The sequence below is a fragment of the Buteo buteo genome, chromosome 12 (genome assembly GCF_964188355.1).
Source record: "Buteo buteo chromosome 12, bButBut1.hap1.1, whole genome shotgun sequence".
NCBI classification, from domain to species: Eukaryota; Metazoa; Chordata; class Aves; order Accipitriformes; family Accipitridae; genus Buteo; species Buteo buteo.
In genome coordinates, this window is record NC_134182.1 from 25,020,232 (window position 1) to 25,035,919 (window position 15,688).

Here is a 15,688-nt window from a genome sequence, read left to right on the forward strand (position 1 = left end):
GCACTGATGCTAATATTTAGCAGTTAAGAAACTGATCGGTATAATTTTTCAGAAAATGACAGTTGTCTCTTGGAATTCCTACATCACGGATTGGTTTGATTTTTTTCTGAAATGCCAAGAATGTTTGACGTTATCTGATTTATATTAACTAGCATTTATTCAGACTGATTCTGAAATTGTTTCTTGTTTATATTTTTCCCATTTTCCATGAGATGCAGGTGACAAAATCAATATCTGGTTTTGTTATTCCCAGTATTTTCAATAATAACAGAAATTATTAATCTTGCATACATTTGTTAATCATTAGAGTAACAGTTGATTTTGCCTGTCTTCCAATTCTGTTTTTCCAGATGAAATAATTGTGCAGAAGCCAGAGCTCACCAGTCCATCAATCTGTCATGCTCCTGGTGGGGAATACTTTGTAGAAGGAGAGACATGGAATATTGATTCTTGCACACAATGTACATGCCACAGCGGACGTGTCCTGTGTGAGACTGAAGTCTGTCCACCGCTGCTTTGTCAAAACCCCACCCGCACACAGGACTCCTGCTGTCCACAGTGCCCAGGTATATATTGACAACCACCTTTCATCAGAGTCCTTTCTTGATCTGAAAACAAATGATGTGAATATTGAAAGTTTCAGTATGTACACGGTTGTTGTGGTGCCTTTGTTTAGCAGTTTGGAGTGAGAGCCTGCAGTCCTCTATTTCAACTGCAAAACTTGACTGTGTGCAAGAAATATCTTATATGGAAAGGGGAGTTGTGGCCCTGAAGTTTGAACATCTTTGAAGGCAACCTAATAATGTAAGGGTTGCATGAGAACCAGAATCCTTAGTTGGAAGGTTTATGAAATATGCACTGGCTTGTTTATGGAAACATGCAGGATTAGAGAAGCTTCGAAAGCAGTCAAAGTGCTAGGCAGATACAGGCTTGTTTCTTTTCCTTTCTACATGCCTTGGTTTCTATGAACCTTTTTACTGTATTGTCTATTTGGTAGTTGGTCTCAAAAATACTTCTGTTTGCTTTTACCTTCACCTGGTATGATTTGAGAGTGACTTGAAGGCAAGTGAGTAATATCAAAGCATTCCAGCCCTGCAAGTGTGCCAGATTCCTCTTAGACTGCCTCACAGTGTCAGGAAGGTAACAGGATTTGCTTTCCCCCAAGGAAAGAGATGCAACTATAAATGAACATGAATTCCTATTTTACATAGCAAATGGGGGAGTTTATTGCAGTGGAAATTTAGTCCAAACCTGTGAATTGTATGTAAACTCAGTGTGAAAATATTAGTCTTCATTAAAAACAAAATCTAAAAATACAAAATCTAAAAATATTACTTCGGGGGGGGGGGGGAAGTTAGGTTTTGCCATTTCTTCAGCAGGGTGTTTGTTGGGGTTTTGAGTAGGTTTTTTCTGACAAAATACTTTAGGTAAAAAAGTTAGCCAATTCTCCCGACTTCGATTTTTCTCATTAATAACAGTGAACATTTGCTTAACTTCAAAATACTTTTTGGAGGAGCTGATCTTCCCTCACTGGCTATATAAGGAGCTTAGTCTCATAATTTACATAGTTAGACTGAGAACCTGAACTGAGTGCCCTTACGAATCTTTTTTTTTTTTTTCCCCTCCTTTTCTTAGATGTTCTCTGCATATACAGTCATATTTCTTGATCCATAGTGTCTGTTAAGATACAGCTTAATTGCAGAAATATGTCTTCTCCATGTGTGGGCATGAGAATTGAAGCAGACCCATTGGCATCAAGCTGAAGCCCGATCAAGTTCCGTTTGTTTCTCAACAGCTTATAATTCGCTCATATTAAGTCCACTAGCGAAGGCGACAGCAGCATAATAGCTTTTTACTTTGCATCATTCAAGGACTTGAGCTGACATGGCAGAAGCTGGGATTCATGTTTTAGATTTAAAACTTAATCTCTCTAATTCAAGGGGAATTCCTATATACCATTTAATTCAGAGCATTCAGAGTGGCTTTCTGAGGGGCTGCTTCTGATGGTGATTGTTTTTAACTTTGCTGTCTTTTTTTTTTTTGAGTAAACTCAATAAAGGTCTACATAAACTTTATTATAGAGCACATCATGAGATCCTCATCACATGTCCTTCTAGTTCTGCTTAAGTAGTAAGCCAAAATGTTACAATTCCGTTGCGTTCTTCAAGAGTGAACCCTCTGTTGAGGAAATATGAAAGAAGTTAGCTACTGTAAGTTAAATAACTTAATCTGTTTATATTTACAGACGAGCCTCTTCAACCCTCTTCATCAAGCAATGAGAGCATGCCCAGTTATTGCAAAAATGATGAAGGAGATATTTTTCTGACAGCTGAGTCCTGGAAGCCCAATGTCTGCACTAGCTGCATTTGCATGGACGGTGTGATTAGATGCTACTCTGAGTCTTGCCCACTGGTATCCTGCGAGAGACCTGTTTTGAGAAAGGGACAATGTTGTCCTTACTGTATTGGTGAGCAGATTAAAATAGTTGATAACTTGCTGTTCCTTTCTTGGGAATAAGAAGGAAGTTTTATTTCTGTATTGAAATATGTTTTCCCTGTTTTGGGGAGATGTAGTTTGTGCCTTCAGTTGAACTGGAGAGTGAAATCTGCATAGGGAGCTTTGAGGATCATGATTTGTGGTTTTGAGGTAGAAGTGCAGGAAGATATAAATGTAATTTGCCTACAAACTTGAGAGGACATCCTCCAGAAAACTTGGTAATATACCTTACTAGATGAAAACATTACACAAAAATTGTTTTATTTAAAGGAAGATCTGCCAGGTAACACATACGTTATGTCAAGATATGTGGTAATATGAGGAAAATATTAATTACAACTGTAGAAGATAAGCTGAAGCATTATGAAATTTCACAGAATGGATAAGTGTTAATAAGGCACCTAAATTAAAATACAGGAAAAAAAACAGGAAGTTCATTAAAGATAGTTACAGAAGAGGCAAAGTAATATATTTGAGAAAGAAATTAGGGAGAATTTGGGGTTTTAAATACTAAAAATGCATAAAGAATTGAGGGCCATGCACTGGTTTTGAATTTGGAGTTGAAGTAAATGGTGGATTCTGTAGATAGTGAAAATTGCCAGGCATTTTTGAAGTTGCAGAATTTGAGATTACCGATCATTTTTTCATTGCATTTTGAATATGAGTATTTATTTACAGATTACTTTTTTGTGAGTTCACAGTAAGTACAAAGGCTGTAGAATGGAAGCTGCTGATAAAGAATCGTATAATGAACTTACTGAAATTAAGTCTTTGTAGCATTGTTGGAAGGCATTCAGAGCTTACTGTAACCTTCATTTCCAAAAGTAGTGGGGGAGATAGAGTAGAAAAGAATTAAGTAAAAAGGAATATAAAAAAATTGATGGGCTTTAAGTATTGTTAATTGAACATGTGAATCAACTTGCCCATACAGTTCTTAATCAGAAAGATGTCACAAAGGTTGTGAAGTCCTTTCAGATACGCACCATTGATATTGCTCTTGAAATCTTTAATTTGTTGCAGATAAAGTATATTTACTAATAGGTGATACAATTTTATAGAATATGCAAGGAATTCCATCAAAGAAATGCCTGGAAAAGTTAGAAAGTATCAAAATTTCAGTTTCCCTTGGAATCCTACTTAGATTCCTGATGAGGACATTTTGAGGGGAAAGTACCATTACCCTATTACTACTTTCTCATCATGGTTTGCATAAAAAATGGGGAGGATTTAAAGTTTATTTGACAACTGTTTTTTGCAGGCTTTTCTTCCTGTGATTGAATTTGCAACCAAAAAGATCATTTTAATCCAGAATACATTTTAATGTTAAAAAAATATAGAGTGTATGCAGAGTTGGGCAATCAAACCAGTAGAGTCAGAACATGAGCCTTAGTACTGTACTGGAGAATTCTTTAGGTTGAGGAAGGGATGCACCACAGGGACTGGTGCCATGAACTACAAAAATAAAACCTCTAGAACTTTGTGCCTACACCTTGCATGTCAGGTTTGCAAATATATACACACACAACATGTAGCTATTGCTTTAATTAATTTACTTTGAATCCCATAAAATTGCACAATATTGCAAATACTTACATGTGTGAGCTGTAAAACTTAATGTGTTTTTTTTAGTAGCAACTGCTCACTCAGCAATACAAAATACAGAGGCCAGATTTTAATTAGTGCTCAGGTATGAAGACTCTCAATGATGATACATTTTATTAATCTAAGCTGTACTACATTGTCAGTATGTTTTGTGGTCTAAATAACTGAAATTCATGGAAACTTACTTTTTTAATGGTTTCTATGAACTATATACTCTTTGCCTGTAAGAGGAGTAAGGTCACGCACTTAATTTTTGTCTTCCTGGTTTTACTGTTTTACTCTTCATTTCTTGAGAACTGTGAAGCATATCTTCGTACAGATTCTTCCTTACTATTTTCATGTAATAGTTGATAAAATGTTTAGTAGGCAAACTCTGTGGAAACAGGTCTTCTTCATTTACTGGAATTTCAAAAATTATGCAGGGTTTTTAACACTGTATTTTATTCTGTTTCTTTCTGGATCCAGGTCTGGTTAATGCCTAACAAGTTAGTATAGATTCAAATTCAAAATTTTACAGGCCTTTGATGCTTTGTTGTTTGACTGACTCCTCAAATTCACCCTGTGTGTTCAATGTTCTTCTTTCTCATGCAAAGCAAGATTAATTTGGAAAGATAACCTTCTACTTTAGAGCGGATAAAGGGATATCTGTTTAATTAGAGCCAAGATTAGTCTTCTGCAGAAAACAGCAATGACTGTTTGTTTGTCTACCAGATGAGATTGATTTACTTGTGCAGCTAGAGGAAGTTTGAGAGAAGACAGGTAGAGCTACACATTCTGAAGTGCATTTTTGTATGTGGGTTTCTCACTGCAAGTCTCTTGTTTCCACTGTCCTTGAGCGCTTGTTGGTGTTGTGGCCTTCATCCTGTGCTTATACTTGCATAGAGATGGACACCAAAACAGGAGACACACACAGGATAGTACTTTCTCAGGACTTAAAAGTTTCTTCTCAAGATTCAAAGGTGCAACACTGCTATTGCAATTTCACCCTTGTTCATTCTTCTAAAAAACATTTACTGTATTAAATTGTAATGTGTTCTTTACAAACTTGCAAAAGCCCAAGCAAGTTAAAGAACTTTTTAGCCAAGCCAGCTGTTGAGTTGAAGAAGCTGCCCTGAGTGGGGCAAGGTAGCGCTTTGGGAGCAAATCAGCCCTGAGTGCACAGCTTTAGGTCTGCAAAGGACTGCTCAGGCTGTGTGCCTCACCCTCTCCCCAGACACATCTACTTTCTGATCAGTACAGGGCTCATGGAAGAAGGGCTCATGGTCATCTATGGAAAAACCTAATGTGCTTTTTGCAAGCTTGCAGCCACCTTTTCCTCCCACTCTTCCCTTCCCGTGTCCACCCCATGTTCACTTACAAAATCTGCTACTTGGAGAGGTTGGGACCCATACTTAGAGCCATGGAAGCCATGGGATACCCATACCAAGGCCTCCTGGAACATTTACACTTTTCAGATAATTCCATTAGTATTTTCACAACAGTAATTCTTGCTGGTGTCCTTTTGCATTTGAATTTACTCTGTCCAGACCTGTTGCACTGGTCTGCTGACTGCTAACCTCGTTATGCTGGATGGTGTCAGTCTATTATATTGTCATTAATTAAAAGCTGTACTGATGGCCAAATTATTTAATAAGGCTTTTTATTTACATTTGGGAGGTAATTCTAACTGACATATTTACATATGTAATCTGTGTGAATGTTACACCAGTATTTTTCTGACAGCTTAAGAAGTTACTCTGCGATTTCATTCTGTTATCTCATGCATATGCTTAATCTGCAAATTCATGTCATCAGCAGGTTTCATCATCGTAATTTCTGCCTCTAAGAAAAAAAGGCAGCGAGAAGCTAAGATGAAAATGAGGTGCTGCTTGGCTTTTGGAGGTTCTGCTGTGTAGTTTTATTTTGATTATAAAGAGCTATAGCAGCAAAAAACATCCTAGGCTAAGCAATTCATGACTGTCTTCACTGAGAAGTAGAAGGTATACTGCAGACCACCTAAAAGGCTTGCACAGGGTGCAGCGTAAAAAAAAAGCTTAGGCAGAAAGTGTAATGCTTCCTTGAAGTGTTTTCCCAAGTTGCTTCATCAAGTCCAGGTCCCTGTTAAGTACTATGTCAAAATCTATCTGAAAAGTTGTTAGCTTTACAGTCTTTGGGAAAGATGTTCTGAAACCTCACTTTTTCTGAGGGTCAAGATCACATCAATTTCCAATTTGTATAATACTAACCATGGAAAAAAGGTACTGAATTTGGTTATTGCCCGTTTCCTGGAGTTGTCCATTGATGCAGTTACAGGGAATGATCAGATTCCCTTCAAATCTGTTTTATCATAATAAATAGTCTAAGCACTTCTAGGTATGTCACCTGAAAGTTGCTTCATCCTTCTCGGCATCCTGCCTAATCTTTTCTCCAAGTATTCCAGACTGAGTTCATCTTTCTTGAACCTTGGTAATTAGGAATGTAGGTAGTTTGAGGTTTTTTAATAGTTAAATAGAATTTACTAGGAAACGAGGAGTAGTTGGCTGTCTCAAACAGTCAAACAAAAAAATCAATTTTTCTTAATTTTCACAGCACTTTTGCTATCATCATTTCATGTCCCCAATCATCCATCTTCTAGCCTCTTGCATGAAGAAAATGAGGAGAAGCAGCCCAGGCTAAATTATGTAATTCATAAAGAAGCAGAAATGACACTTTTTTAACAAAGATTTTCTGGAAGATGTAGAGAGGGTCTTAATTACAGCTGGGATTTCTTTGTAGTTATTGTTTCGCCTTTGTGTTTGGGGAAGAAATCAGATTTGTGTGTAATTGGCCATTACCATGTGATGACACCACTCTGTTTTCCGTCAACAGAAGATACAGTTCCAAAGAAAGTGGTCTGCCACTTCAGTGGGAAAACATATGCAGATGAGGAACGCTGGGACATTGACAGCTGCACACACTGCTACTGCCTGCAGGGTCAGACTCTCTGCTCCACTGTCAGCTGCCCACCCCTCCCTTGTGCTGAACCCATCAACGTGGAGGGAAGCTGCTGTCCCATGTGTCCAGGTAATGTGATATGACAACACAGATTATTATAATGCTGGTTTTCCAGGACTGATAATTATAAGGTTTTTTTAATTGGGTTTTGAACATCAGTCTACATTTGAACAATATCAAGAACACAACAGGTGTTTAGACTTCAGGAGAATGAATATTCTTAACAGATAGGCATATTGTGCAAATATATAGTTTGAATTTTATTTTTTCTGAGAGCTGTGAACTCAAAAATTAGTTGCTTGCTCCTGCTGTGTCCTTTCATAAGGTTATGGAAAAACATTAGTGGAGTAGGAAAATGAATATTCTTCCATCTCTGCAGATTCTGTCAGTGATTAACATTTCTGTCTTTTCCGAGTCTCTTCGTTACTTTCAAGTATCACATTGCTTTATTTATCATTTTAATTTGGCTTAAAAATATTATGAAATTTTCTTAGTTATGGACACAAGGAACCTAAGAATTGCAGTTGGTTTTTAATGCTAGTCCTGACATACTTCTGCAGGAGTTTGCTCATCTTACTTTGTCAGCTGGTAACTAATTCTGACAGGACAGCTGGGGAGATTCAGCAGTACCCCCTCTTGCAATTCTCCTGCTTTGAGGATTACAAAAAAAGGAAGGCAAAGAAACCAGGAGTGACAGTTTACATACCAGCTGGGAAGATGTAGCCTTCCCTTGGTATTTTTGTTGTTTAGTATCGCAAAGGAGCAAGACTGTAGTAAAGTGTGTATTCTGTAGTGATATTTTTCAAAAGCAAATCTGTCCACACAACTGTATCATCCCATTCACATTAGGATAATGATAATGGCAGGAGGCATGTATCCCGTATACAGTATGAAACAGGTTTTAAAACAAAATCCCAGACTAGTAATGGTGAAAACTCTGAACAAATGAAAGGATTCATAGGACAAAGCACTGCAGATGGCCAAGTATATTTCCTGAATTAAGAGCAGCACTGAGAAGTTAAGCAGCCTGTAATTTGTGAAACACATTTATCTCATTTCACAGAGATGTATGTACCTGAACCGACTAACATCCCCATTGAGAAGACAAACCATCGAGGAGACATTGAACTTGAAGTACCAAACTGGCCAACACCGAGTGAAAATGATATCATCCACATTCACAGAGGTAAGATATGATATAAACTGGGCTAAATTAGGTCTGTGTTTATTCCCCATGTTTTAATGCATTTATTTGTTCTATTCAGGTAGCATCTGTATAATGCTTTGAAAAGGTGGTTATCTGAGAATATTCTTCAGTGCAGAACTCTTACATGCCTTTTGCTTTGAGTAAAGATGAGTCAGTCTATTAAATTATATTTATGCAATTTGGTCTCATTATCATTCCATCTTCAGCTTGGAAGAAACATCTGTGTTGGTATGATGGAGTTCTGTAAAATTAAAAATGCGATGATGAATGAGGAGTGATTCTGCAGTGTCTTTTCTGATACAAAAACTAGAAAGCAGGCTGTTGTCAGGCCACTGGAGTAGATAAGACCTTCATTTGATCCATTTGACATTCTTACATTGATAAACAAAAATGGGAAAAGATGTACCACAACTTAACATATATCATAGACATAAGTCAGAGTTAAAGAAATACTTCAGGTATAATGACACAGAGCTAATAAAGTTGTCTAAGGATGTAAATCCATCTTTTGTTTAAAACTGTGCTGAAATCATTATTCCAGGGTAAGGGAAACACTCAATGACACAGTCTTTGTTAACCCTTTCTAATTGAAGGACTACCTAAACTTGTATATATTTTTTTGAAATCTAAGGATGATCTCATAGCATACTATTGTTTGGAGAAAGGATACATGAAATGTAACTGCTTTACAAAATTGTAAGCTTACACTTTTATAATTACAGCATTTTCATTCTTCACAGGCATTAGTGGCTGGCTTGCAACTCTTCTGGCTGGGAATTATAAACACACACTGCAGACTGTGTGGGAATATTATGTATGTCATTGAAAACTACCATTCTTTGCAATTACATGCAAAACTTGCTACAGTTTAGTAGACTGCCAGCAGTCTGTTTTCACAGGCTGAGTGGTTCAAGTATTGTAGTATGTTCTCAGGAAATGAGAGCGTGAATACATCGTAATTGTCTTACCAGTTTTTAAAAGAAAAAAAAGGACTTTTGTCCTAAGACTTCCAGGTTTTCCTTAGCATAGAAACACAGGCTGATTTTTTTTTTTTTTTTTTCAGTGGGTATCTGGTTGTGATCAGGTAAGATGATGCAAACACAACTGAGCTAAGAGGTTATTGTCTGACTTGCTTGTTACTGTGCTTTAGATTCCATCCTATTTCTTTTCTTTTTGATGGCCTTTTCCCAGCTAATATAGTCACTATAGAAGATACTAGCTTTCAGTTGTTCTAATTTACATAAATAAGGTGATGTTTCAGGAGAGGAAGTCTGAATTCACACGAGTGACAAGATCCATGACTGGGATTTTCATAATTACATTCTTCTTTATGGTCAAGGCCCATTTACAATTGCTAACAAATGCTGACATCTGCCTTGCAGACATGAGTCATCTCCAGGGAGAGTACAGAAGTGGCAGTGGACCACACCCAAGTGAAGATGCCTCTGTTAGCTCTGTTGCCTTGGTGACAATTCCAATCACAATAGCGCTGTTATTGATCATCGTCCTTCTGCTCATCAATCAGAAAAAGCAGTGGATTCCAGTGTCCTGCTACAAAGCTCCAACAAAGGTGCCCTGTTTATGTCTTGTTTCCAGGCCTTCACTTTTTTGGAAAACAAGAGGAACAAGTATATTGTGTAGGATGCAATTGAGTTCACATGATGTGAATACTCTCAAATTATTTTCTCCTTATGTCTTAAACCATTTATACCAGTCAGTCTGTTGGTATTTATTTAGTCTCCTAAATGATTTTTTTTCACTATTGAATTTCCTGCTCCTTATAGTATTAAGCTGTCACTAGACAGAAAAAAAAGCTCAGAAAAAAAAATTAAAAAAAAATCCAGCTCTGTATATGTGTAGGTAATACATGCAATTTTCTTATCTGCAGTCAAACTCTTAAGAGAATATTTTTGCTTTCTTAACTTTCATCCACTTTAAAAGTCTTGTCCAATGTCAGGTATTGTAGGTACTTGCACTGTTTATCACATTTTCTAGTAACTGCATCATAGGGTTCTAGGATTGATATTTTAAGAGAGACATGGGGCAATATCTACCAATTAAGTATTCTGAGAATACCAAAAAAAGGAAGAAGCAGGTAGCTTGGAAATCAACAGTGAAAAGAGCATTGTTTTGTTCTGAATAATAGTTCCATCAGCAGACTAAGCCCTTATTCCATATTCAAATGCCATTTATATCAGTTCCCCCATTTATCCCACTTTATTCCTAATTCTAATGAAACAGACTTTGTCCATCCTTCGAACACAATATGAGAGCATCTTTTCTTCAGTTCCACCTAGAAAATACAGTCATTTTAAAAATGAAGTGTCCCAGAATTCTTTCTGTCACTGCTGCAGAGCTTTTTTAAAAGAAAACACATAATTTCCAAAAAGCTTACAAATACAGTCAGAGCATAAAGTTGAATTCAATTTTAATTAAATAGGAAGCATGAGGAATCAATATTATCCCATTTCCAGTCTTTCAAGACAAGCAAGCAATACCAGTTTCTGAATTTCTTAAGGAATGCATTTAAAAATTCATTTTTTACTCTAATGGATTCACTCCTAAACTCTCAGAAAGGCTGCTCTCCATCCAAGTGCTGTGTGACAAAATGGTTGAAGCTGAAGTGAAAATCACAACTTTCTAACTGGAACTAGAATCAATAATTCTACCTACTTTTTTTACTCACGGAACATTATTTTCCTCAAACGCTTCTATTGCTGAAACATCATTTATTTCAGTGTCACCAAAAGACATCATCCACATGCTAAGAAAGCTCAGTAAGCCATATACATATTCAATGCAAGACCATGGATATACTGAAACTCAGATTTCTTCTGAGAGTCTTTGTCATAAATGTATCTTTCTTTCAAGGTTTCTTCAACCAAGTGTCACTCATTAGTTTCTCCTGTTCCTTGCAAGATGACTGATGGTTCCTAGTAATAAATTTTGGCAAGCTTGTTTTGGCTTATGTTCTTTCTGTTCAGAATAGTCCAGCTATTTATTAAAGAGCAAATCAAGAACTGTGCTTAAATCATATGAATAACAAAAGAAAGATGATAGGAAAGACATTTAAAATTACAGATGGACTGCTAATATTTAGCCATGATTCTGTTAACATCAGTGAACCTCAGGACTTCTTTGTGAATCCAGTCCACAGACTTTTGAAGAGCCAAATGTAGAACATTTTAAAATACTGTTTTGTAATAAATATTTGGGTAAAATGCTTTTTTTGATAAAGGTTACTGAAGGTAAATTTTTAGTAATAAAAGCCCTTCTAATCTTCTGATTTAAGCCTTGGAAAAAGAAGGTACGTCAGTGGAAACTGGAATTTTTAATATTTGCGGTCCACTTATATGCTTACAGTGCGAGCATACACACGCATTGTCACTAACTTCCCATATATCCATAGACTATGCTTACTGCCTGTCCTCCTTCATGCTCAGCCCATAAACATTTAAGGTAGTGTGCACCCAGCATTGTTTCACCTTCCTCTCGGCTGCAGAATCTTTCTGTTGAAGGATTCTCAAACAGAGGAATAGCAGGACTGGAAAGCCAGTACGCATAGCTCAGCTCTTTCCTTGAGCAGTATTTTATACGCATTCATGTTTGTAGATCATGACATACTCAAAACCTCACTTACTCACATTTGCCTAAAATTAAATCCCCTATTCTACACTTGCAAGCAAGGACGGACAGCTCTACCACGTGCCACATCAAACACCGGCATCTCCGTAATAACACTCTGCTTCACAAGGGTGTAAGGCCTAGCAAATACTGGATAAAAGGTGGATGATTTCCTAATTAAGGAAGTAATACATAAACCACCTTGGAAAGGAATATACAAGGATCTGATAGGATACCCCATGCCAGAATTAACTATAACAGCTGAGATCTCTCCCATTCTCTTAGTGGAATTGCAACCAGGAACAGAATATTCTTGAAAATGATCAGTAATAAAGAGGCTCTTAAAGTCTTAGAAACAAGCTGCTGCACATCCAGGGCAACAAGGTTAAGCCGCTGTGTAGTGCTAGACTAACAGAGAACAGTTTAAACCAGTCCATCTGGGATATAAGAATACCAGACCTCCATTCAGAAGATGAAAAATGGTGATTCAGAAGGGAGTGCTGGTCTGTTGCTGTGCCTTTACGAAGTTCAGCAAAAGTCCAGACTCTTTCACTGCTGATTTGATTTTGGCTTGTGCTTACGGACTTGAACCACAAAGACTTTTTAAATTATGTGTGAAATACAAAAATTTTTTAATTTACTCAATATTCCCTTTTTGTTTTAACAGCCTTCTTGCCTAAACAATCAACTGGTATATGTGGACTGCAAGAAAGGTACCATGGTCCAGGTGGACAGTTCTCAGAGGATGCTAAGAATTGCAGACCCAGATTCAAGATACAGTGGATTTTACAGCATGCAGAAACAGAACAACCTACAGGCAGATAATTTCTATCAAACAGTTTGAAGAATTGCACCCTTACCAAGGATTTAAGAAAGAGAGAGGGAGAGAGAGACTAAGTCTGTTATTAAAATAAAACTAGAATTGTGCACTTGCTTAGTGGATTGTATTGGATTTGTGACTACATGTACAGCTCTAAGACCTTACTGGGATGAGCTCTGACTCCTGCAATGTGCCAGAAAAAGCATTCCCACTTTTCCTTGAGATAACTGACCAAGTGTTTTCTTAGAACCAAAGTTTTAAAACTTGTTAAGATATATTTGCTTGTAACATAGCTATAGAGGTTTTTTGGGAGGGGGAATCAGGGGCTAGGGGTAGGCAGTGAGGTAAAAGGAAGCTTCAGAGAAGAAAAGCTGGTCATGCTTGGCTGGAGAAAAAAATGAATAAAGAATACTGCAGGGCAGCAGGATAGTGGTTTTTCTTGTTGTTCTGAAATTGCATCTGTTGCAGCAAAGCCTAACCCCAGGTGAAAAAAATATGAAAAGGTCTGATTTTTGTTTTTTCCAGCTGTTGCTACAGTAATATACTCCTAGAACAGAATTTGTCACATCACAGGTGTGGTGTAGCTGCAAATATTTTTCTATATGATGAGAAGCTGCAGTAGTTAATGAAATAGCAAGGAAAAGGTTATAGCAGAAAATAAAGGATGGGTTTATTAAGGATGTATAAAATTATACCTTGTGCTGCTTTTTGTTTTTGTTTTTGTTTCTTCGAAGCTGATTGGCTAGATTAGCCGGACTTCGGCAGAGTTAGCAAATGACTGAGGCCTAAGTAATTCCTGATATGAGCACTGGATCTTTTGACAGCAGTATTGAAGGAAGGAAGGAAAAGTCAAGAACACCATGCAGTTCCAGGGGCTTTTGTTTGTTTGTTTTGTCTGTTGTGGTTTGTTTTGTTATTTTATATCAATCTCTGGTTGTTCATACAGGAGAAGGAAAAATATTTTTGTTGGACAAAGCTCTTGCTTACGAGAGAGTAAAAAAGAGACTGTTTTAAGGTTGTTGTTTTTTTTCCTGTTGATGTTCTTATTTACTGGTATGCAGATTTAGAAACTACTTCCATGCTAGGAAGCTGCTTAATTTTAATTGTATATTACTCAAGCACCTTTTTTGAAGCTCAGAAAAAAAAGGAGATCATGCTTCTTTAAACTTTAGCATTATAGGAATATTTATGTAAATATAATTATGCTAAAAACAACAAAAAGTATTTGTATGTTTGTGTATATATATGTATATACAAATGCATGTAGGTATACATATGTATATATACGTGCATGTGTATATACACTATACATATATATACTGTATATATAAAATACTATGTATACAGTATATATTTTTTCTATTTTTTTTCTTGTTGAATGTATTTTTATCTGAGAGAGATTTTACCCAGAGCAGAAACAGATAAACAGGCATTCCATATCAATGCTTAATCGCTTGTGAGTTTAGGAAAGACAAGAAAAGAGCATCTCATTCTACCTACAGTTTGATTTGATTTGAAAGTGTTTGTGTGCGTGCGTGTGTGTGTGTGTGCACTCTTGTGTTTGCGTGTGTACAGTACATGCACGATTATAGCAGTAAGCGTTGCTCTTGCTACTTGCTACATTTCAGGGTGTTTCTTATTTTTCTTTTCCTGCTTAGCCTTAAAAAGGCTTTTTATTGAATGCATTGGCTAGAGACACTGATGACAATATACATGCAGCACTAATCAGCTCCATAGAATAACACCATCGGCTCCTGGATTTTTTTTTTCCTTTCTTTTTTTTTTTTTTTTTTTCAAACAATTGTTTGAAACAACTACTGGAATATTGTCCACATTAAGCTGGAAGTGTGTTGTAGCTTGCCTCATTTATAACTCTGACTGTATAATACAATGTTAACTTTCCAAACAGGTCTTGGCACTTTTATACTAATTACCCATTTGTGCATTGCCTTTTTTCTTTTACAAATGCTTGTCATAAGAGACACAGATACCCAGTATGCTTAATGTGAAAAGAAAATGTATTTTTTGTAAAGGAACTCTCAAGTATTGTTATAAATACTTGGTCAGAGGTTGCTGAACTTTAAAACTGAAAAAAAAAAACCTAATTTATTATTATAATGACCTAATTTATTAATCTGAAGATTAACAATTTTTTTGTTTTAGAATATCAAAAAGGTGTTCTAGCTGTTTGCATCAAAGAAAAAAAATAGGTGTATCGTTAAGGGTCAACATTTTTTCTGCTTATATAACTTCCGTTTCCAACCACCCGTAAGAAAAAATGTGGTCTCCCCAGTGTTTTGTACTCAATCTGATATTGAAACAATGATGTTTCTGTCCAGTTACCTTAAAGATTTTGTCAAGACAAAACATCCATTCCTTGCATAAGAGTAAGCAGTCTTTATCCAGAAATTGTAAATGCTTGCTTTTGTTTTACAATCAAGGCCATATTCTGAAAATATTAGCAGGATATAGGACATGGTGTAAAATGGTTTTTATTATTATTATTTTATTATTATTATTTTAAAGATATGATTTATCCTATGTGCTGTATCCATTACACTCTTTTACTTTGGTTCCTGTTGTGCTCTTGTAAGAGAAATGCAGATATAATTTTCTGAAAAATAGATGCATATGTGGCACTCGGAGTGCACTGCGGTTCAGCAGATTGCTTGTTTACTTTTTTAACTGTAAGGCGGTTTCTTGTAATTTGGCTCTTGGCAGCACAATAAAAAAATTTTAAACCTATTGATGCACTTTTTCTTAAATGTTCACATTTATTACTTCCGTACACTGTTCCTTGAGATATTAGTTTATATCTTGATATTATGGTGAGGTTTTTTCCCTGAGAGTAGGAATTCGTATTACTGTCCCGCTGACCTTGGATCAGAACAGTTCAGAACATACTGTGGGTAAAGAACAGTTTGCAGCTACAGAAAGTTCTGGTTTTTACACTGGGGAATTTTCAC

At 36.4% G+C, this 15,688-nt stretch overlaps 1 protein-coding gene across 1 annotated transcript in view; it reads left to right on the top strand.

Moving 5' to 3' along the window:
* The window catches only part of CRIM1 (cysteine rich transmembrane BMP regulator 1), a 203,928-nt gene extending 188,461 nt beyond the window's left edge, over nucleotides 1–15,467 (top strand). Inside the window, exons 12-17 of the mRNA XM_075043079.1 lie at nucleotides 351–566; nucleotides 2,246–2,467; nucleotides 6,946–7,140; nucleotides 8,135–8,257; nucleotides 9,661–9,848; nucleotides 12,570–15,467. Of these exons, the coding sequence (XP_074899180.1) occupies nucleotides 351–566; nucleotides 2,246–2,467; nucleotides 6,946–7,140; nucleotides 8,135–8,257; nucleotides 9,661–9,848; nucleotides 12,570–12,746 (1,121 nt within the window). The 3' untranslated portion in view covers nucleotides 12,747–15,467. The remainder of the gene's footprint in view (nucleotides 1–350; nucleotides 567–2,245; nucleotides 2,468–6,945; nucleotides 7,141–8,134; nucleotides 8,258–9,660; nucleotides 9,849–12,569) is intronic.
* The last annotated feature ends 221 nt before the right edge of the window (nucleotides 15,468–15,688 follow it).